Here is a 24009-nt window from a genome sequence, read left to right on the forward strand (position 1 = left end):
TATCTCTTGCTGTTGCATCAAGCCGGTGTCTTGGAGTCTTGGGTCTTCGCCGTCCACTCGGGGCAGAACAGGACCAGCAGTTTGGGGGTCCTTCAATCACGACATATAAATTGAGAAACACACTTAACATACTATAGTGAATTTAGAGTTCGGAGTACTGGGATCCAGACTATGGATCAAAGTGACTTCAGACAAATCATTTTTTTGTCTTCATCTAAAATATTAGGAAGTTTGTCTTATCTATAATATTGGGAATGGTATCGACGTATCGACTTAACCCTGTAGCCTATGACTTAATAAAATAAAATCAATCTAGTGATTGGATATCTTCTGGTTATAATGTGCTCATGGGAATTGGAAAATCAAATGGGTCAAACTTGTTCAGCATTTCTTAAGCTGAGGGAACTAAAGGGCAAATTCAGGCCTCAAGTTGCAATACTTAGTGATGACCAAAGAAGCATCAAAAGAAGATGGAAGGACTACACAGAGTTATTATAACAAAAAGAATTGTTGTTGTTGTTGTTGTTATGTGCTGACATAAAAGAATGATGATCAAGAGTCTATGGTGATGAAGGAGGAAGTTCAAGCTGTTCTGAAGGAATTGGCAAAAAACAAGTCCCCAGAATTGACGGCATAACAATTGACATATTTCAACAATAGATTTTGCTTCCCTGGACATGCTCACCAGGTTGTGTCATTAAAATTGGAGGACAGCCAACTGGCTAACTGACTGGAAGAGATCCATATTTATTCTCATTCTAAAAAAGGTGACTTGACAGAGTGTACACATTATCAAACTATATCATTAATATCACATTCTAGCCATGTTCTTCTGAAAATTATCCACAAATGACAGCACATCAAGAGAAAACTGCCAGACAGGCAGGCTGAATTTAGAAGAGGCCATGGCGCTAGGGACATTACAGCCAATGTTATATGGATCTTAGCTGAAATCAGAGAGTAGCAGGAAAAAAAAGTCTATCTGGGTTTCATTAACTATGCAAAGCATTTGACTGTGTGGATCACAGTAAACTGTAGCTGGCTTTGAGAAGAATGGGACCACTAGAACACTTGCTTGTGCTCATGCAAAACCTATACTTCAACCAGGAGACAGCTGTAACAAAGAAAGGAAATATTGCATGTTTCAAAATTAGGAAAGGAATACTAAAGAGATGCATCCTATATATTTTCACTCTAAATGTGGAACAGATCCTCTAGGAGGCTGGGCTCTATGAGGAGGAATGTGGCCTCAGGATTGGAAGAAGGCTCATCAACAATCTGTGCTTTGCAGATGACATAACCTTGCTTTCTGAACCTGAGGAGGACATGCAGAGGGTCAAGGACTGCAACTTTCAATATAGAGTTAAGCTCAACATCAAGAAAATAAAGATTCTCAGCACTGGGCCAATTGGCAGCATTATGATAGATGGTGAAGAGATTGAGATTGGTAATGGCTTCAGCTTGTTTGGTTCCACAATCATCATTTTTGATACCAGCAGCTAGAAAATTAAAAGACACATTGCATTGGGAAAATCTGCTCTCAGGGACTTCTCCAAAGTACTGAAGAGCAATGATGTGAGAATAGAGACTAAGATATACCCAACTAGGCCATTATCTTTACATTTACTTGCTATACACCAGAGTTGAAAGAATCAATGCCTTTGAATTGTGGTTCTGGAGAAAAGTACTGAGTATAAATGAACTGCTAAGAGAACAAACAAGTCCATCCTGGAGAGCATGAAACCAGGCTGTTCATTGGAGGCAAGGATTTTGAAGTTCCATCTGACATACTTTGGGCATGTTGCCATATCCGACCAGTCCTTGTAGAGGGATATCATATATGGGAGACTGGAGGGGCAGTGCCAGAAAGGAAGATGCTGGATGAGATGGATTGATTAAGTGACAGGGAATAATGGGGTAGGTGTGTCAGAGACAATAAAATTGGCTCAAGATAGAGCAGACTTCAGAGCTATTGTACATAGGGGTTGCTATGGGCCACAGGTGACTTGATAGCATGTATCAACAACAAGCAATTTTTTGTTTTATCTTTTATTGTAAAACCTTTCATTGCAAATTTAGAGCATAACTATCTTGTCCAATTCTTGAAGTAGCTGGATGTTTGAAATAGAGCAAATCTAGTCTTCTGTTTTGAGTTTGTTGTTGTGGTTGTTATGCACTGTTATGTGTGTTGTTATGTGTTATGAGTCAACTATGACTCATAGCAACCCAATGCACAATAGCTCTGAAGCTGCTCCATGCTGAGGCAACCTCACTGTCTCTAGCACACCTATTTTCAAAACCCCAGTTACTGTGTCAGTCTGTCTCATCTAGGGTCTTTCTGTCCTGTACTGTCCCACTACCCTTCCAAGCATGAAGTTTTTCTCCAATGACTGGTTAGTACTGGCAACATGCCTAAAGTATGTGTGGCAGAGTCTCAACGTAATCATGACACTCTACTTCTTGTGAATAGTAACAGTGTTAGAACCTAAGTTACCCTCTGAGGCTACAACAAAGAATTGAAAAGTCCTAACAAATGTCATAATGAGTCATTACTAACAGAAGTTTAAAAAGGGGGGAGATTATAATAAAACCAAATAAATTTAGCTTTGAGAGCCCTTTTCTTTATTTCAGCAGAGCTTAGTTATTAATAAAAAGAATGGTAACTTCACAAATAAATTATTAAATCATAGTAGCATGGGTTCTGACCTACATATGAATTATCATTGCAATATGTCATTTTTGGTGAATATTTTCCACAGGAAAATAGTAATTATAAATTAATACTATGATACTAAGTGCTTTACATTAAAATCATTAATGATGTCACAATAGTCATTCAGACAAGACAAATAATTTGGTTCATGTTAATAATGGAATGATAATTTTCTAAGAGTATAAACCACTGAAAATGGGGGGAAATACTAATTTCAAATTTAAATATAAAAAAAATCACCACAACCGTAAACAAACTCTCTTTTAGAATTATGTAAATAAGGAAAGAAAAATAATCCAACCTTGTAATATTTTGATATTTGGATTTGGGACAGTATCTTCAATCTCACTGAAACAAAAGAGAAAGAATATTTTAATTTTCATGCATTTAATAAATGAAAAAAATTTCAGCAAAAGAAAAGCCTTAAATTATTTTCCATAGAAGGTTTGGTGGGTGGAGGGAAGGGGTCAAGGAATTAGGAAAGATCCAGTGGAGATCGGAAAAGATGGGATAACAGTGGGCATAGATCAACAGTGATTACTTTTATAAGATACATTTATAGGAATTATCATAAGAAACACAATGTGAATTAAAAACAAAACTACCAAAGAACAAAAATAAAGAAGTTTATCTGAAGAAAGTTTACTTCTCTGAATTTTCACATATAAAAGAGTATGGTTACTAAATGGATTTTTGTTTTGTTTTTATTTTCTGTGATCTTTCTTGCCATTGATGATATAAACAATATGTACCGTAGTAATGCAGGGAATACTCCACATTATTATTTTTGTGTACTGTCAGATTAGAACTTACCTAAGGCTGACCCACCAACAACTTTTCAAAGAAAATAAAGCACACAGAAGACTGCCCAACTTTGTCCCACAAAATGGCTGTTAGATTTGAACCACATGCCTTTCTTTGCATTGGCAGTACAATTCCTAACTACTAATCCGCCAGAGCTCAAGCACAGAAAAAGAGTCAATGATGGATAAGGGATAATTCTTCCAATATCATGTCAAAATGAAACAATTTCATAGTATAGGGAGGGAAAAGAAATATAACTAAGCTGATTTTCTATATATAACCAATACTTATCCCATAACAGAAAATGCTACAATATTATAAAAAAAATTTTAAACAAGTTTTAGCCATTAATTGGATTGAAAGTCTTTTTCTTTCTTTTTCTGTGTCCTAAAAAGTCACATAGTTCGGACTCCACTCCTTTAATCAGTTCCAACTTGGACTGGCTGATTTTCTTACTCACTCTAATTGAGGAGGACATGAAGTACCTGATGTAGAAGATTTAGAGACTACAGCCTTCAATATACATTGTAGCTCAACATCAGGAAGACAAAAATACTCACCAATGGACCAATAAACATCATCATGATAGATGGAGAAAAGTTCGAAATTTTCAACCATTTCACAATTGTTGATTGGATTTACAATCAACACCCTTGGCACCAGCAGGCAGCAGATGGAGACATACTAAATTGGGAAAGTCAACTGTCAGGAAGCTCTTCAAATTATTGAAGAGAAATGTCAGTTTGAAGACTAAGGCACACTTGATTCAGGTCTTTGCAATCACTTGCTATATGTCTGAGAGCTGGACAAAAGATAAAGATGACAGAAGGAGAATTTATGGACTTTTGTTATGGTGTCAATGAAGAGTATGGAGTATCTCACAGCCAGAAGAACAAACAGATATGTCTTGAAAAATGTACAACTAGAGTACTCCTTGGAGGCAAAAGGCAAAGCTTCATCTCATAATCTGAGCATGTTGCTGGGAGAGGGATATCATCCTTGGACAGGTGGAGGGGCCGCAGAAGAGAAAAACACCATCAATGAAAGGGATGGACAAAATAACTACAACAATAAGTCCAAGTGTGCCAGGGATGATTATAATGATACAGGATAGGACAGGGTTCAGCTCTGTTGTTTATAGGGTCACTATAGGTCATATTTGACTTGATGACACATACAAACAACATCATCCTTAAAGACCCAAAAGAAGTTCATTACTTTTTAGAATTTATATCCAAATGTTCCAATTCAGATTGCAGCTTTTTTCCCCCCTTCTTCTTCCCTTTGAAGTTTTCTTACAGGTATTGCTGTACACTGTAAGATTTAGGTATTCAAGAGAGATAAGAAGGAATCTTTTGAACTAATAATGAAATGCTGTTGTTAATCTGGTGACTGATTCCTAGACAGAAACATCCTAACACATTAGCTAATACTTCTGATACCTCTGTACCAGAAAGCAGGTCTCAAAATAAAGAAGTAGAAGTCAGGTAACCAGTAGTAAGGGGTAGATAGGAAGCTGAGGCTTAGGAAGTATCCACAAAGAGAAATCAAGGAAGAGTAGAATAATCAAGGAGTGAGGGAACATGTGGAACTGAGTATCTCCTTGCTCATATTTTTATCAAAACAAAAGAATTTCTGAGCCTAATTAAAACCACTTGCTATTGAGTTGATTCTGGTGCCTGGGGACCACAAGAGTGACTTATTCTCACTGTTGTCCATATGATTTTCAAGGCTGTGACCTCTTGGAAACTTATCACATGGCCTTTCTTCTACTGAGATACTTCTTGATAGGTTCAAACAACTAATCTTTCAGTTGGTAGTCAGTGATAGAACTGTCTGCATCAAGGGGGGGGTCTCCAAGGAAACCAGTATTCTCCACAACAACACTGTAATCTCAGATAAATATTTATGTATTGCTTGAATTTAATGTAAGGATACTTGGTGGCAACCTGGAATAAGCATTAAGCTGCTAGCTGAAATGTTGGTGGTTGGAAGCCACCAAACGCACTTCTCATCTGGAGAAAGGTGAAGCAGTCTGCCCCTAAAATGATTTACAGTCAGAAACTTTATGGGGCAGTTGTACTCTATCCTATGGGGAAGCTATGAGGCAGAATCAACTTGAGGGAAGTGGGTACTGGCAATTTACCTGTATGGTGAAAGCAGATCTTCTTGGTTGTATGAAGATGAACTCATAATTCTGTGTATTAAGTACTGTGTTGGTTCATTGATATTCTTCTTGTCTTCTTTCTGGAAAAGTATAAAATACATAATTACACAAAGTAGAGTTTGATTTGTATGTTTGCATCTTATTGGCATTTTCTGCACTTTTGTCTACCATGTATATAAAGTTTTAGAATTAGTTAAAAGATGAACGAGTTCTGTAATTCCAATTAAAATGTTCCTTTGGATATAATTCTTTGGAAACTGTTCAGTAAAGATGATTTAGATTATGATATTTATTGATCTATTATTGGTGAACAAAAAAGCTACTATCGTGGCATTATTAATAATCTAAGATTATTATCTATATAATGTCACTGATAATATATGATATATGATATAAATACAATTTAGAGTATATATGTAATATGTAATATATATAACATATATAATATATATAGTATAACATTGCTTTAGATATTTATGAATCAAGTACTTTTTACCATGTTGCATAAGATGCTTTTTTTTAGAACACATTTGTTCATAAAACTACATGTGATGTATCAGCAAATATCTCAGAATAGACAATAAGAGAAACTACCTGGAAAGTCGATGAACTGATAAAAATTATATCTCTGTTCACTTTCTCTGGTTCACCTCAGCTTTTGGGTCAAATTGATAACCAAGAAAAAATGTCTCCCTAAGAATCTTGAATTATGTATATTCTCCAGTCACACATTGTGGCACAGATTTTGGACAGGGCTTTTCTGTCCAAAACTATTGAGATTCAGGTCACTATTTAGAGAGTATAGAACTGAGAGGGAGAGGGGAAGAATGTCTCTATAACATAACTGCTGTGGAATTTTTGGCTGACTAACTACAGGAGCTATATTTTAAATATTTCAATTAACTTGTTTTGTTAGGGCAAGTTCGCTAAGCACAGGAAAATGTATGAGAGGCAGAACTTGTCAAAGGAGGAAGGTAGGATTCTTAACAGTGTGATAGGTAAGGGTGTAAGCACCCTATCAATAAAGAAGCTCTGTTACTCTAGGGAGGACGGAGTCTGTTTGTCAGTCCACCAGCTTCTATGCTGGAGAAGGATATGCAATCCTCTTGCACACAATTAATTTCCAGCCTGTGAAAAGCCACAAGTGAGTCAGTTATGAGTTGGTTCTGACTTGGTGGTATGTAACAACAATCCTGTCAAAGGTGGAGAACTGAGACTCTGAACAAGAGAGCTTTTGCAAGTTCTGGTTCTCACCAGCTTCACTTGTAACTTTGGAGAGAAAGAGTTGACTGTGACCATTGCCCTAAAGTTGCATGGCTATTAAGTGACAAATGGGATTTAAACTTAGAAGTAAGAATCTTTTAATTACTAAAAATGCAGCTAATTTATTACAGCCTCTTGATTTTAAAGAATTGGCTTGCTTTTGTTTTCATTGGTTTCTGTTTTATATTTCCTTAGTGCTTTTCATGATCTAGGTCTCTTTCCTTTACATGCTTTCCCTTAATTGAGGTTTATGACTTTATCTCAATTATTTCCTGTGTACTGCAAATTTCACCGGCTTTATGAGAATGCCATTTGTACGCATTTTTTGTAATCTTTTTTGCCTAGTCAAGGTACATTTGTGGACAGAATTCTTATATGCTTTCTACAGATTATCTGATAACAGTCACATTTTTCACTTACAATCTGCTGTGCCGTTTTGTCCAAAAAACAATTGGTTTCAGCTGAAGGTACTAGGTATGTGGCCATGTCAAGCTCTGCATCCGTTCTTTTAATATGTTCTTCCATTGCAGATTCTGTTGCCTGATTTGCACTTACTTCAATGCCTGGTGCATTTATACTGGATGTGAGCTGACAACATTTACTTAGGGACAAGAATTTTTTCAGGCTGTTTGTGCTTGATGTTGGATTGGGAGAAGTAACTTTGCTTTCTACTGGCTTCTCAGCTTTTACTTGAGCTTCAGCATTTTCTCCTAAAAATTCCGTCTGTACAATGTCTCCTAAAATGATTTCATCTTCATCAGAAGTTTGTCCCTCATCCGTGGTATTATCTTCTATACTTGTTTGGTCAATATCATGAGTTACTAATCTAGTGATAAGATCATATTTGTTCTGAACATCTTTTAAAAGCTCCACCTTCGTAAGATCAGGCTTTCTTATATTCTGGAATGAATTTCTGCAAACAGCCTAAAATTTAAGGTGCAAAGAACATTAACAACAAATGCACTAACAGTTTATTTGTGTAATCTATTTTACTAAAGTTGTCTTCATATCATTTCTAGTTTCTATTTATTAAAATTATCTCTACATGCATTTACTCTCATATTAGTATTATATTGAATGAAAAGAAATAAATGAAAATTAAAATAACTATTTGTGGGTTTCTAGAAGTTCTTTTATATTCAGACACATTATTAAATATCACTCCAAAAAAAAGCAGAGGAAAATTTAACAGAGACTTTTTCTTTTGCCTGAAGTTTACATGTTCTTATAAAGTACTTTCATCAGTTTCTGTATTGTGTCATTTTTGATAAAAGTTATATTGCTAAAGTAGGCATGATAATATATTTTTTCCCCTTCTGAGTCGTCTACGACTGAACGGCATTAAACAACAACAACAACAACAAGATTCTAGGCAAGAATACACAGAGAATTACAAATATAGGTATTTTTAAGAAAAAAAAAATCAAGTTGTTGCCTAACCTTGATTTCTAAAATAATTAAAATAGTAAAAATAGTGAAGGCTTTTGAATCATTTCCTAACTCTATGCTCCTGATGTTCTGAACATATTTCCCCACAGATACTTAAAACATAAAAATTCATTTTTCTCACTTCATTAAATGTTACTTACTTTATTCCCCTCAGTTTTAACTATAGATCAAGTAAAAGATAATAATAATAATAATAATAAAATAATACCACTTTATTTTTATAGCAGTGTTAATATTAATTTCAGTTAATAATCCTGAAATCAAGATTATTATTAACATCTTGTGATACCACAAGATACTTTTCTGAAAACAAGGCCTTAATAAATTGTTTCTGTGGAAAGAAAATAGAGAAGGAACTTTAAAGAAAGAAAATACAGTTTTGATTGCACTAGGAAAAGTACAGAGTTACTTAGAAAATGAAAAATAATTTGATATGACTTTGGAATTTGTCATTGTATGTGTTGGGTGAAGTTCTACTCTGATATTTTCAGGTGACTATGAATCAAAATTGACTTGAAGGGCATTTATTGGTTAATATAATGAAAGTGAAATGAAAAATAAAACAATACCCCCTATATAATCTATGTGCTTGCCATTTTATGTTAGTTGATAGATTATCAAAGTTATTATTATAGAATCTAAGTTGGAAAAATGAAAACTACTGCATATATTGAAGATTTTAAGGTTATATTGAGGCTCTTATGAACACCTTTTCATAGCTATAATAAAGAACTGAAACCGAGAGAGATTACATCTGATCTTCAAATGAGGATTGCAATCTCAATGAATTTTGGTTTACCATATGTTTTCATACTCCTTAAAAAAATTCACTCTAGTCTGATTAACTTAAGCCAACTAGAGTGAACCATAAAGATGAGAGAGTAAGTTCTAATAAATCCTAAGATTGTATATACACTGTAATGAATCAGTGAACTAGATTCTCCTATCGGCATGAACAACAAGAAAAAAAATATCCCAACAGATCTATTTGAGGAAAAGTATTACAGAAGAATCACATCTCACTTTTCATTCATCTTTTTACCCTTACCATTTGCACTTACCTCAAAAGGCTTCAGATCCAGTTGGCCTGCCTGATTCAGAGAGATGCGTCTTTCTTTCCTTCGCCTTTCTCCACCAGGTATGTCTGATGAGGAGTAACTTTTCCCACTTACTGAGGCATTTCTTAGTTCTGCTAAGCTATGCCCAGTCTTTTCAAAACAGTCCATGTTAAGCTTCTCAAGAGGTTGAGTTTTCACAGAAATGACTGCTAAGTGTTCTGATATAATGGTTGGATCTATATTAATTGGTTTATTTCCAATGTATGGAACTATTTTAAGTGGAAATTTTCTTTCAGTTGAAATTTTACCGCACTCTTCTTTTTCTAAGCCAAAAGCAATGATCGCAGCGTGCTCTTGTGCCTTTAGGACAATTCTATCAGTGTCCAGGTCTCCAGCAGGAACACTCACATATTTTGAGCTAATTTTATTTAATGAAGTATTTGAGATGCTATTGATAATTAAACTAGACACCATTTTAGGGAAACGTTGGCTATCGGTATCATTTATATCAGAATACAGGTTTTCCTGAGTTCCAGACTGTTGTAGTATATCACTATAAACAGAATCAACAACCTGAGAAACTATCTCCATACTTTCTGGATTTAAAATGGTTTCTCCAGGATCAGTAGCTACTACAAGACTGATGTTACTATCAGAAATTCCATCTGTGATGTATTTTACCAGTTGAGATGCAATTCTACTTATCTCAAATGTTGTTAATTTTTTTTTCTTTTTTAATGAGTTACTTGGCAACCTTACTAGTTTAGCCAAGAATAAGGCTAATATTTCCTCTAATAATGTAGCATTTAATAAAAAACATTTTCTGGATAAAGATTTTTCCTGTGACTTCAATTCACTGATTATTTTAATCACTTTTCCCATAATTTCCACAGCTTCTAGAGCTAATTCTGACGTTGATACTTCTTCCTCTTTCTGAGGTTGAAATTCTGAATTGGAAATTTCTTTTACCATTAAAAAGCCTATTATATCAGAGAGAACATTACTCTTACCCACTAAATCTTTAAATATAGAAGTATGTGATCCAAAATTCTTTAAGATACTAGTATAAATGGAATCAACTATATTTTCAATAGTTGCATTATCAGATAAAGGTACAGGGCATGATTTGTTGGCATCAGGTAAAAGTTTAATTTTGCTTTTTGAGAGAAATCGTTGGACTGAATCTAGGATTTTTGAGATTATTTTTTCTATTTCAATTTCCAGAGTTTTACTTGCTCCTTTCGTCAATTTTGGGAACATAGATAAAAGCTTTGTTAAAAACTTCACAGCAATTTCTTCTACTATGCTGTATGACAGTTTATGAACATGCGATGGTTGAGGCGGGGGAACATCTGTCGTTTGGATGACTTTTTTGAGAATATTTTCAACAACACTGTCAATTTCTGCACATTGATGTGGAGTTAACTCTCCAGAGAAATACTTCTGCAACTGATTGCCAGATACTTCACGCAACACTAAGTCAACTATGGTCTCTGAAAGGATTCTGCATCCACCAGTTACACAGCTTTGCATAATCTCTTGAGATCCAAACTGTGACAAGAGATCATTATAAATAGACTGAACTACTAACTGAATTATTCCATTGTCATTAGGATGTAAAGGTTCTACATATTGAATAGCCATATCTTCATCTTTAGAGATCTTTGCCAGTATTGTATGAACCAACCTCATTTTCAAAAAATCCAAGTCTGCGGACAAACTGTTGGTAGATGTTTCTGCTTTAACACTAGTTACTGTAAAGAGAATTCTAGATAAAAGAGAAGATATCATATTCTCTAAAAATTTATGAGGCAACAGTATGGTGTATGGTGATGATGTTTGGCATTCCTTGCTGGCTGTTTGGGCCACCTTTTGGATCTTCTGAGCAATGTCTTTAGTTTGCAGAGGCAAACATGCTGAAGCTGTAACATCATCACCAAATATCAAATCAAGCTGATGTTGAAAAATTTCATTTATCACTGCACTGGTCAACCTTCTTGCTAAACTTTCCCTATTAGTGTTTATGTTTTTACAAATGGAATCTTGAGATTTATATTCCTTCAAAATACTGCATACGGAAGAGTGAACAACTTTGTTTACCAAAGTTTTATCAAATGATGGCATTTTTTTAAGAGAAGGTACTTCATACGAAAAGGATTTTTCATTCATTTTTTGCAGAAGTGGTGTTTTGTCTACAATTATCTTCAGGTTGAACGGGGCTTCATCTGAGATTGGTTCTTTTTGTTTGGGAGACACTTTAGTACCTGATGAGACTTTATCTGCAGGTTGGAAAAATTTATTTCCCTGATCCGGCCTAAATACTTTTATTTGAGCATTTGAAAATTCTTTTAACAGAGAGTCAATCAATTTCATAGCTGTATCATACAGCTCTGCTTGACTTTTATTGTCAGTTACTTTTTTACTACTCTCACCTTTTTGTCTTTCTGGTGGAGAAGAGAAGATCAATTTGTTAATCATTTCAATGACAATATCTTCTAGAAAGTTAGCAGGAAAAATCCCAGGCTTAGTTTCTAATGAGTAGTGAGAGCTGTTTGGTTTGACAGAGGCACTTTTAATCTCTTGAGCTCTTGATTCCTCCATCACTTGGGTGGGGACACGATTTTTAGTTGATGGAGATACATTCTTTGCTGAGATAGATTCTATATAGTCTTTATTCACCCCTTGAATTACATGCAGTGCTTGCTCAATGAATGGACTTTCAAATTTGGAATCACCTGCTGAGTCTTGAAAAGATATATCCAAAACATTTTCACAAATATTTTCAGTGACATATTGAATACTTTCATGTTCCTCCTCATTGACTGTTTGTGATGAAGTGTCTCTTGTGTTACTAGATGCATTAGATGTCAAAGTGGATACCTTGACAGGCTGGTCAACATTTTCCAAGGACTTTTCTCTCTTTTTTTCATCATCTGTTTCAAAACTTGGTGTTGGTATTTTTTCACACTTTTTAACTTTATTAACTACGGAAAAATGTTCATATACTTCTTCCTCTTGCCCTTCTTTATGTTTTAGAGTGGATAAACTTTTCTTCTTGATTTCATTAATTTCAAGTGCCACATTCAAGCCTGAATGTTGAATTTCATCACTTTCGATTCTGCTAGGTTGAGGAGTAACTTCTGGTATATTGTTAACATATTTTAGAATTTCTGTTTCCATTTTACTTTCACTTTTTTTCTTTTTGGGGGGCACAACTGCCTGGTTAACTATACTGCTTTTCATAATGCTAGTAATCACGGAAAGCAATGGATCAAAAGGCTGCTGTTTTTTCAGTGATGTTTCCTCTTTGTTCAAGCTTTTCTTTCTGCACCTTATGTCTCTATTGTTTTGCAAAGTGCCTATTGTTTTCTTCTGACCTGTGCCTAGAGTAATGTGCTTATTTGACTCTTCTGGTAAAGTACCTTGGCTCTCTTTCAAGGATCTATTTACCTGGATGGAGGTTTCTTGTGGTAAATGTTGTATTCTTTGGGTGATATTATCTGGATTTAGAAAAGAAAAAAAGATGGAAGACCAGTCTCCTGAAAAAAGTGGTTGAATCTTAAAAGCTGATATTGCATCCTGGGCTAAGGAAGAAACCATTTCTATTAAAATGTTACTGTTCTCTCCATTCTGAAGATCATTAGGCCCACATTTTACTATGAACTGATCATACACAAAATTGGTTATTTTATCAACTGTCTCTTTATCAATTGGTGGAAAAGAAAATATTTCTTCAGCTTTTGGTAGAACTTTAATCTCACTTTTCCTGAATTCCTTTAACAGAGAATTTACAAACTCTATAGCCAGGCTTATAATGTCTGGTTTTGCCATTTCTTTTTTCTTAGACTCTCCTGCAGCACTTGGAAGAGAATAAAATTTACGCACAAGGTCAACAATTACATCTTCCAAAAATGTAGCTGAGTAGAGGGAAGGCTGTGTCTTTTCCTTATCAGGTTCATCAAGTACAGAAACATCGGCATCATCAGATAGGTCACTAGGAGCTGATTCTTCACTATGTAAAAAAGGCTTCAGATGCTGATCCATGATTTCCTTCATAATCAAGCCAGCTATTTTGCTGAGAAATGAACCTCTTTTTTTGTGTCCTCCTTTCTGTACCTCAGCTTGAAATTCAGATTTTTTCCAAATGTTGTTACATATTGAATCAACAAAATTATCAATTTCTTCTACTTGCATACTTACTGTATTATTCTCTGCTGTGGCCAGTCTAATCTCATGTTCAGAAATTTCTGTTATAATTTCATCAGTCAATTTGGAAACTGCATCTACAAACTCATGATCTGATTTTACCTCTTTGTCTTTTTTAAGGTCAGTTAATGGGGAGATATGATGTAGAAGCTTGTAAATAATATCTTCTAAAAGGGAACGAGGCAATACAGTCATACAAGATGGTAAGGGATGTTTATCCTGTATAATGGTATCCAGAACTTTTCTGATGATATTATCTGTCCGTAGAGAAGAATAGGAAGAATACACTAATTTTCCTGAAACTAGTGACTGCACTTGGTAATCATAAATTTCTCCCAATAGCAACCCATATATTTTTCTTCCAAACCCAGTAGGGTCACTTTGAACGACCTTATAAACTTGAATCAGAGATTTATATTCATCTAATATTTTCTCATAAATTAGGTTGACTGTATTTTGAACTATTTCTTCATATCCTTCTGAAAAACACAGATTTTCATTTATGTTATCTGCAAGTAAAATCTCTGATGTGGCAAACTCCAGAACAATTGATTTTACTACTGTTGTAACCAAGCCAATAATTTTGTCTTTTGCTTTATCTGGATTTTCAGCAACAAAGACACTGTGTGAGAACGCGTACAAGATTTTGCATAAAAGCTTAGAAATTACTTCCTCCAAAAAGACAGCTGAATTCACAATTAAAGCTAATTCTCTTTCTTTAGAATCTATTGCTCTCTCTTCATAAGTTTGATCAACCGCAGCTGAAATGAGAGTTTGATCTCCAGACAAAAATGACTGCAGATGATGATTAAAGATTTCTTTTATTATAAAACTTGCTATTTTTGAAATAGGTACATTACTTATCCCTTTTTTCTCTTTTGTAAGAGACTGGTACAGATCTGAACATGAAAGATCGACATAAATGGAATCAACCATAGACTGGATGTCTTTTTCAGAAATCATGCTTTGTTTTTCACTCCCATGTTTAACAATACATATTGCATGTTTTGAAATTATTGACACAATTTCATTTATCAGCTGCATAACTGTATTACTTAATTCTGATCGAGTATCATCTGGGTCTTCCTTGGTGGAGACCAATGGACTTATCTGTGATAGCAGCTGGGTGACTATTTTTTCCAAATGAGCATGTGATAAGATAGTAGTGTATGTAGTTGAAGGCTGTCTTCGCAACCGTGATTTACTAATATCTCTTTCAACTCTCTTTATCAAAACATCAGCACTGAGTTTGGACTGTGATTTAAAAGGCAGTTTTGCTACAAAGTCTGGGTGAATTTGGAAATCAAAAATTTCAGTCAGGATGATTTTAGTTACCCTTGCAGCCAGAGTCTTTGTGTTATTCAGAAAATCTTTACTGGGCATAATTTCCATTTCATAATCTTGCAAAAACTTGCTATATATCATGTCAATGGTTTTTATGACTCTCTCTCTCTCTATTGGAGGCAAACTCAATTTATACTCGGCGTTTTCTATAATACTAACATGAGCTTTTGAAAATTCCTCAGTTATTAAAGGTATTAGTTTTTTAGCTATTTCTAACAGTTCATCTTCTGAACTTTTTACTGATTTTGTTTGCACAATACCTAACAACCTATGGAATATTTTGCTTAACACCCCAGATACAACATCTTCCAAAAATGTTGATGAGTAAACACTGGCATAAAACAGTTGGCTACTCTCATCATGGAAATACGAGCATGATGAAGATGTGAGGGATTTCCTATCCACAAATGGCTGAAGATGTTTTTGACAGATATTTTTAATGATAAAGCCTGCTATCCTATCAATGAGAGTATCATTACTATCTGTAATATTTTGCTCAATTGATTCTTGAGGCCCAAAGTTTTGCAAAATATTTGTGAATACTGAGTCAACAAGATGCTGAACATCATCTTCTGAGTAAACAGATTGAGTTTCTTCTTCTTTTTTTGAAAATCTAATTTCATGTTGGGAAATTTTAGCCCTAATATCACTGATTAGCTTTGAAGCCATTTCATTGAAATTCACTTCGGGTCTATCTTTTCGGAATTCTCTGTTTGGAAGCAGGCTAGATGTAGAAGGAAAGATTTTAGATAATAGTACTCTGATCATATCCTCTAAAAATGTGTATGAAAGTAAGGTGTTATACGGAGATAAACTCTGGTTTGGCTGGTTACATTTATTGATGTTACCAAGGATGTCCTGAACAATATTCTCAGCCGCTGAACTAGAAGAGGAGGTATCAGACACATCTCCAGAAAACAAGGGGTGAAGTAAGTAATCGGAAATAGCAGCTACAATTAAATTGGTAATATTTTCCACAAAAATATCACTGTCTTTAGATTCTTTAATAACCTCAGGGTACAGCTCATGCTGCTTTAAAACATTTTTATAAACTGAGGTGACAAGTTTATCTACAATATCTTTATCTACAGAGTGTTCCATGTTATCATATATAGTGTTGATTTTTGCTTTGTCAAAATAGTTATTTATTGAATTTACTAATTTTTGGGTAATTTTTTCCAGCTCAAATTCAGTATGAGACTTTGGAATGAAGATCTTAGATAAAAGTCTTGTAACAATTTCCCCCACAAATGTATCAGGGTAAACACTTAAGGATGACGGTTTTGAGACTCTTTGTGGCTCTGTGACATCACTGAGCACATGTTTAACCATTTTAGATATTTCATCCAATGGAGTCTTAGGATAGAGTAAACTCTCTCCACACAGAAAAGGTTGAAGATGATTTTCTATAATCTCTTGGATAATAAAACTGGCTATTTGGTCCGTTATAATGGGGTTTTGACTTACTATACTTTTCTGTATTGAAACAAGAGAGTCAGACATTTGTAAAATATTTCTATAGACAGAATCCACCATCTTTTGAAGGTTTTCCCTTGTATATACATATTGATTATCATATAGAGTGAAGAAAATATTATGTTTTGAGATGGCTGACATAACCTTATTTATAATACAAGTGGATATTTCATTAAAATTTGAACTCACTAAGTATTTCCTTCCCAAAGAGGAGGACTCACTGGATGGAGGACTGAGCTGAGATAAAAGCCTTCTGATAACATCTTCTAAAAATGAATATGATAACTTGGTGCTGTAGCCTGTTGAAAACCTATGTTGGGAGGTAAATTCTCTCAGGTTACTTTGAAGTTTCTGCAATATAATTTCAGCACTGAGAGGATAACATGAATTAGGTAGGAGCTTCTCCCTTAAGTAAGATGGAAGCTGGAAGTCCAATATCTCTAGCAATATGCCATTTGTTATCTGTTCTGCTATTGAAGTACTGCCATGAGCAACAGTATTACCAGGGGTCGCATTCAATTTATAGTGCTGTAAAACATCATTATAAACTGAGTCAACGATATTACTAACAGTTTCTTTGTGAACTAGTGAAAAATATAGTCTTTCTTCAGCATTCCGTAAAACAGTAACTTGTGCATTATTAAACTCATCCACCACAGACTTGATGAATAAAGTATTAATCTCATGGAGCCACAACTCAGTGATGTTGCCATTTTTGCCCCACAATGAAGTAGAGAGATTAAAAAATAGTTCCGAAATTATATCCTCCAAAAATGTGGCTGAATAAACAGTCATAATCTTGCCACCTGGACAAAACATGTTATTGACGGCTGTAGTATCTGTGTCCTTTGTTCCTTGTCTTTTAAAGGGTGATACATTAGATTTTACTGATGACTGTTTGCCAAATGCTGTATGTATTTTGGACCTATATGTCTTGGAATTATCCAAAGAGTCTTTATCTTGTAATTCTGTGCACTCAGGACTTTTTACTTTTCTGAAACTAGAGTGTTTTTTCATTGTTCTTTGCTTTGAATGATTGTTTTCAAAAAGTGGGCTTTCAAAGGTATGCTGTATACACTGAGATAGTTTTTCCATTAGTGATTTAACCAAGATGTGGGAAATAATCGTAAGCATGGAATCTGATGACAATACCTCTTGATCCATTTCTGCAAGATTTTCCAAAAGTTCTGACATGCAATCTCCTTGAAATGGCTGGCAGTCCAAAGCCCCTCTGCAGCAATCAAATTCTTCATCTTCTACATTTTGAAATATTTTTAGAAGTTGATATTCTTCTGCTTTCTCATCACAAAGAAGGTCATTATTATCAAAGCATCCTATGCTTGTGCATTTTTCCAAAAGTGTTCTAGTAAGTTTTTCACATATGACATTAAGAAGGAAAACTGATTTCGGTGAGAGCCCTAAGTTATTTCCACATGTACCACATTCTTCATGATTATTTGAGAATGGGAGAAAAGTTCTGCTTAGTTTACCAGAATTGACTGACACATCCGGGTACTCATCTGGCAAAAATACATCTAAAACAATATTGAAAACTTTATTGACTGTTTCTTTGGATTCATGATTTTTTAAGTTATCAACTAGTTTGTCTAATTTACATGCTAGATAATTTAATTTATTTTTCTGAATGAGTTGATTAACTTTATGAGTCGATAATTCAGAAACTCTGGGATCTATTGGGCTTTCCATAGCATCAGTCTTATCACATATGGGCGCTCTTTGGTTTCTGAGCACGGAACATGAATTGTTTCTTCCTTTGTTTTCAAGTCGGTGATTTATCCCCATTTCTTTGGATAATATATGAATCACTCCTATTAAAAGATCATGAAAGACATCATCTAAGTCAGTAGCAGCATTGCTTGGGCAGTAAATGTATTTTGTTTTCACAGTAGTCATTTGCTGTGCAAAGTCAGTCTTTATAATGTTACTATTAGAAAGGATTCTGATGATGATTTCAGAAATGCATAAAGCAAGTTCTCCAGTAGGGATTGTTCTACTCTCAAACACTTGGGAATGAATTAAAACAAGCTTATTAACTGCAATATCTTGGTTTTCCAGTGCTTTCATTCTTTCTTTATCCTCTTTGGAGCCATCAAAAACACTTGAAAATATATAGTAAATTACCAACTCAGTAAGATGTTCATAAAATTGATTAAGTGAAGAATCATTATGTATGCTTCTTAAAGGCTGTTTTAATTCATATTTTCTTCTTGGCAATGTAGAAGCAATAGACAGCATCTCTTCATGAGAATCTTAAAGAAAATAAAACATTGCTATTATAAACTATTCCGTATATCCATAACACCATAATTAACACTTACCTTGTAAGTACCTCCCTAAAGTAAAATCTAGTAAAGATAGGAATTGGATATTTATCCAAATATTTATTTCCCACTTTGAGAAATACTTGTTTTAGCTTGGAGGTTTAGAAAACAGCACCAAATAAGTTAAATTTATAAGTCCTGATGTCAGTATTGATTGAATGATATGGATGCTAAGAACCTGAAACTCCTGGAGTAGAGAAATAATATCTAAGTTTGATGTTAGCTCTGTTGTGTCTCTAGATTTGTAGATAACTCATAAATTATGTTCAAAAATTCTCTAGTCAAAATATAAGATATTGTGCAATGTTTACTTTTAGGAGGAAAAAGAGTTATGCTATAGTTCCAAAGTGCCTAAAATAAAAGTGAGGCAAGTTCACAACAACTAGGAATATGAAGTGGCTGTACTACCTTAGAAAACAAAATTATCACAAAGATGACTGGTTAGTACAGCTAGACTCAGGGCTCTATTATATGTTCTGTTCAACAGGGTATTTAATGCATATCATACATACATATTTGAGATTTCTTGCTTCTGAGGAAAATATAGCTAAAATGAAACACTGCCATGTGCCCTTGGTTGTTGGGTGCCATTGGTTAGGTGCAAGTAGATGCTATGAAGCACAGTAACCCTATGGACAATAGGTTAAGTGCCAATGGTTAGGTGCTATTGGTTGTTATGTTTCATGGCGACCATATGAACAATAGATGTGAACCTTGCCCTGTCCCGTGCCATTCTCAACATCTCTGACATGCTCAAGCCCAGTGATGCAGTTACTGTGTCAGTCTAGCAGTCAGAGGGCTTGCTTTCTTTTGCGGATCCTCTACTTTTCCCAGGATGATATTTTGTTCCAGGAATTGGCCCCTTCTGACAACACGCCCAAAGTATGTGAAATGAAATGTCATTATGTTAGCCTCTCAGGAGCTTCTTCCAAGACAGATATTTTATCCTTTTGGTAATCCATGGGATGTTTAGTAATATTTTTCCAACAATACAAATCAAAGTCAATCATTTGTGCTCTGGCATTCTATTTCCCTGTCAAACTTTCAGATCCATGGCTAGCAATCTGGAAGACTATGACTTGGATCAGATGTACCTTAGACTTTAAACACCCATAACATCCTTGCTGGTTAGCACTTTGAAAAAGTATTTCGTGGGTGATTTTCTCAATGCAACACACTGTCGATTTCTTGATAGCTGTTTCTATGGGTATTAACTGTGGATTTGAATACAATGAACTCATCAACAATGTCAATCTCTTCTCCATCCATTTCATGATGTTACATATTCATCCAGTGGTAAGGATTTTTGTTTTCTTGAAGTTGAGATTTAATCCATACTGAAGACTACAGTCTTTGATCTTCAGCTAGAGTTTCAGTACACTTCACTTTCAGTTAAAAAAAAAAGGTTGTGTGAGTCTTCCTCCAATCCTGATGCCTCATCCTTTGTCATATATCCCGCTTCAAGAATGATTTGCTCAGTGTACAGACTGAATAAGTAAGGAAAAAGTATACAACCCTGGCACACACTTTTCCTGACTTGCAATCATACAACATTCCCCTGTTATGTTTGGCCAAAAATCTTTGTATAGGTTTCATATAAGCACAATGAAACGAACTGAGATCCCCATTCTTCTTAATGGTAGCCATAATTTGTTATGATACGTAGTCAAATGTCTTTACATAATCAGTAAAACATAGATAAACATATTTCTGGTATTCTTTTTTGATCTCAGCCAAGATCAATCTGACATCAGCAAGAATATCCCTTACACCATGACCTCTTCTGGATTCAGCACCAATATCTGCAGTTCCTGGTCTATGTACTTTTCCAGTCTTTTAGGAGTAATTTTCAATATGATTACTTGCATATGATAGTAATAATATTGTTTGATAATTTCCAGATATTGGATTACTGTTTTGGGGAATGAGGACAAATATGGATCTCTTCTAGTTACTATCCCAAGCATCTTTTTTTCCAAATTTCTTGGCATAGTCTAGTGACACTTAGGACTATATCTTTTTATTGAAACACCTCAATAGGTATTCCATGAATTACTAAGGTCTTATTTTTTGCCAATGCCTTTAGTGCCACTTGAACATCATCTTTCGGTCTATTGGTTCTTGATCATATGCTACTTCCTGAAATGTTTCAGGATCAACCAATTCCACTTGGTACAGTGACTCTGTATTCCTTCCAGGAGGTGTGGGATGACATCAAGGTAATTATACACGAAGAAAGTGAAAGGTCATTCATTATAAAGACAGAGGAGAAAGAAAAGAGCGAAATGGTTGTCAAAAGAGATTACGAAAATGACACTAGAATGTAGAGGTCGAAACAAAGAGAAGAAATACAAAAGTAAAATAAAAACAACAGAATATTTCAAAGGGCAGCTTGAAAAGATAAAGCAAGATAATATAACTAAGTGCACAAAGAGCTAGAGTTACAAATTCAAAAGGAAATACCTCACTCAACATTTATCAAGGTGCATGAACTGATGTAGAAATTCATGCCTCAAGCTGTAATATTGAAAGATTCTATTAACAAAATTTTGAATGGTTTATTGTTGTTGTTGTTGTTTAGGTGCTACTGAGTACAACCCTAAATTACTCTATGAACAAGGGTCTGAAGGCCTATCCTGTGCCATCCTCACAATCTCTGACACGCTCAAACCTATTGCCGTATTTGCTGTGTCAGTGCACCTGGTTGAGTCTTCCTCTCTTTTGTCATCCTTCCAACTTCCTAAGCATAACGTCCTTCTCCAAGGAATAGCTTCTCCTAGCAACATGCCCAAAACATGTGAGATGAAGCTTAGTTATCTTTGCCTCCAAGGAGCTCTCTGGCTGCACTTTTTCCAAGAAATATCTGTTTGTTCTTTTGGCCATCCAGGGTATATTCAGTACTTATCTCTAATACCACAGTTCCAAAGCATCAATTTTTCTGTTATGCTTATTCTCTGTCCCACTCTCAGAAGCATAGCAACTAATTGGAAAGACCATGGCTGGAATCAGGTACATCTGTGCACCTCAAACTAACGTCATTGCTCCTCAATAATTTGGAGAAGTCCTTGACTGTGGACTTTCCCAGTGCAGTAAGCCTTCTGTTTGCTAGTACCAAGCGTATTGACTGTGGATCTAAGCAAGATGAAGTCATTGATAGTTTCAATCTTTGCTCCATCTACATGATATAGGACCAGTGGTGAGAATTTTTGTTCCCTTGATATTAAGATGCAATCCATATGGAAGGCTGCAGTGTTTGATCTTAAGCAGAAGTGCTTCAAGTCCTCCTCACTTTCAGCAAATAGGCTGTGCCACCTGCATACTGAAGGTTATTCTTGATGAGTCTTCCTCCAATCCTAGTGTCACCACTTTCTTCTTCATGGAGTACACTTTCTCCAATAGTTGCGCAGCACACAGACTGAATAGGTATGGAGAAAATATACAACCCTGATGAACACCTTACTTTTAAACCATGTAATGTTTCCTTTTAAGAGTTGGATAATGAAGAAGGATGAATGAAGAATTGATGCTTTTGAGTTTTGGTGTTGGAGAAGAGCATGGAACAGCCCATAAATGGCTAAAAGAACAAACAAGTATGTCTTTGAGAGGGTGCAGCTGGAGTGCACTTTGGAAGCAAGGATGATGAGACTTCACCTCACAAACTTCAGGCATGATGCTTGGAGGAGTGGAGGGTCAGCAGAGGAAAGACCATCGTCAGATGGACTGACATGATGGCTGCCACAGTGGGCTCTAGTGTGTGTCAGGAAGTGTGCATATGGCACAGGATAGGACAAACTTCAGATCTGTTGTTCATAGGGTCGCTATGAGTCATACTCAACTTGGTGGAACCTAACAACAACAATAACAACAACTAGTGTTTCCTTGTGCTATTTGCACAACATCTTCTTGGTCTAGGTATAGGTTTTGCTGAAACGAACTGAACATAATTAAGTGCTCTGAGATTCCCATCTTCTCAATGTTTGCCATAAGTTGTTATGATCCACACAGTCAAATTCATTTGCATAGTCAATAAAGCACAAAAAGACATTCTTCTGGTATTCTTTGCTTTCAGCCATGATCCATCTAACATCAGCAATGATATCCTTGTGCCACAACCTCTTTTCAATTCAGCTTGAACTTCTGACAGTTCTCTGTCTATGTACTCTTCTAGCCAATTTTGAATTATCTTCATAAATATTTTGATTGCATGCAATATTAAAAATATTATTCATTAATTTTCACATTCTGTTGGATCATTTTTATGGGGAATGGGAACAAAAATAGATCTCTTTCAGTCAATTGGCGAGGCAGCTATCCTCCAACTTTCCTGTAATAGATTGGTGAGCACATCCACAGCTGCATCTGAATTCAAATGTGCATTTGAAACGTGTCAATGGATATTCACAATCACAACTATTGGGATCTTATTTTTTGCCTATGTCTTCAGTAAAGCTGAAACTTCTTCCTTCATTACCATTGGCTCTTGATAAATATTACTTCATGAAATATTTCAGCATCAGCCAGTTCATTTTGGTAATGTGATTCTGTGTATTTCCTCCATTTTCCTTTGCTGCTTCCTGGATCATTGAAGCTTTTGTCCACTGTATCTCTAGTATTGCAACTTGAGGCTTTAATTTGAATTTCAGATTTTTCATCTTAAGAAATGCTGATCAAGTTCTTCTCTTTTTTATTCTTCAATTCTTGGTCCAGGTACATTCCATTCTAGTCACTTGCTTTGTCTTCCTGAGCTGCCCTTTGAAATCTTCTGTTCAGTTCTTTTACATCAACATTTCTTTCCAACATCCCTTCAACATGCTTTCATAACCGTTGAACAATGTAGAAAGCATCAATAAAAAAATGAAATACTCAGAATTGTTGTACCAAATAGGAAGCATACTCTTTTCTTCCCCCTTTGTCTCAGAATTTTCTCCAGAATTTAATTATGTTTTATAATAAAATATGATAGCTAAAAGATGTATTAATTTTAAGTGTTATATACAGCTTATCATATTTGAAATGGAATCATATTATGTATAAAGGAAAACGTTCACTTTTATTTTCCAGAGTACAAAGCAGTATCTTTAATGTTGTTGTCATTGTTAATTGCTGTCAAGTTGAATATGGCTTACAAGCATCCTATGAACAATAGATGTGAACCCTGTCCTTTCCTGTGTCATTCTCATCTTTACT

At 35.1% G+C, this 24009-nt stretch overlaps 1 protein-coding gene across 1 annotated transcript in view; it reads right to left on the minus strand.

The window, feature by feature from the left end:
* The window catches only part of FSIP2 (fibrous sheath interacting protein 2), a 101276-nt gene that overhangs the window by 9070 nt on the left and 68197 nt on the right, over positions 1 to 24009 (minus strand). Inside the window, exons 18-21 of the mRNA XM_006878945.1 lie at positions 9458 to 18750; positions 7368 to 7871; positions 5664 to 5764; positions 3015 to 3061 (exon numbers count right to left, since the gene is read on the minus strand). Coding sequence (XP_006879007.1) covers positions 3015 to 3061; positions 5664 to 5764; positions 7368 to 7871; positions 9458 to 18750 — 9945 coding nt within the window. The remainder of the gene's footprint in view (positions 1 to 3014; positions 3062 to 5663; positions 5765 to 7367; positions 7872 to 9457; positions 18751 to 24009) is intronic.

This window comes from Elephantulus edwardii, unplaced genomic scaffold (genome assembly GCF_000299155.1).
Source record: "Elephantulus edwardii isolate Elephantulus edwardi_28Jun2011 unplaced genomic scaffold, EleEdw1.0 scaffold00001, whole genome shotgun sequence".
NCBI classification, from domain to species: Eukaryota; Metazoa; Chordata; class Mammalia; order Macroscelidea; family Macroscelididae; genus Elephantulus; species Elephantulus edwardii.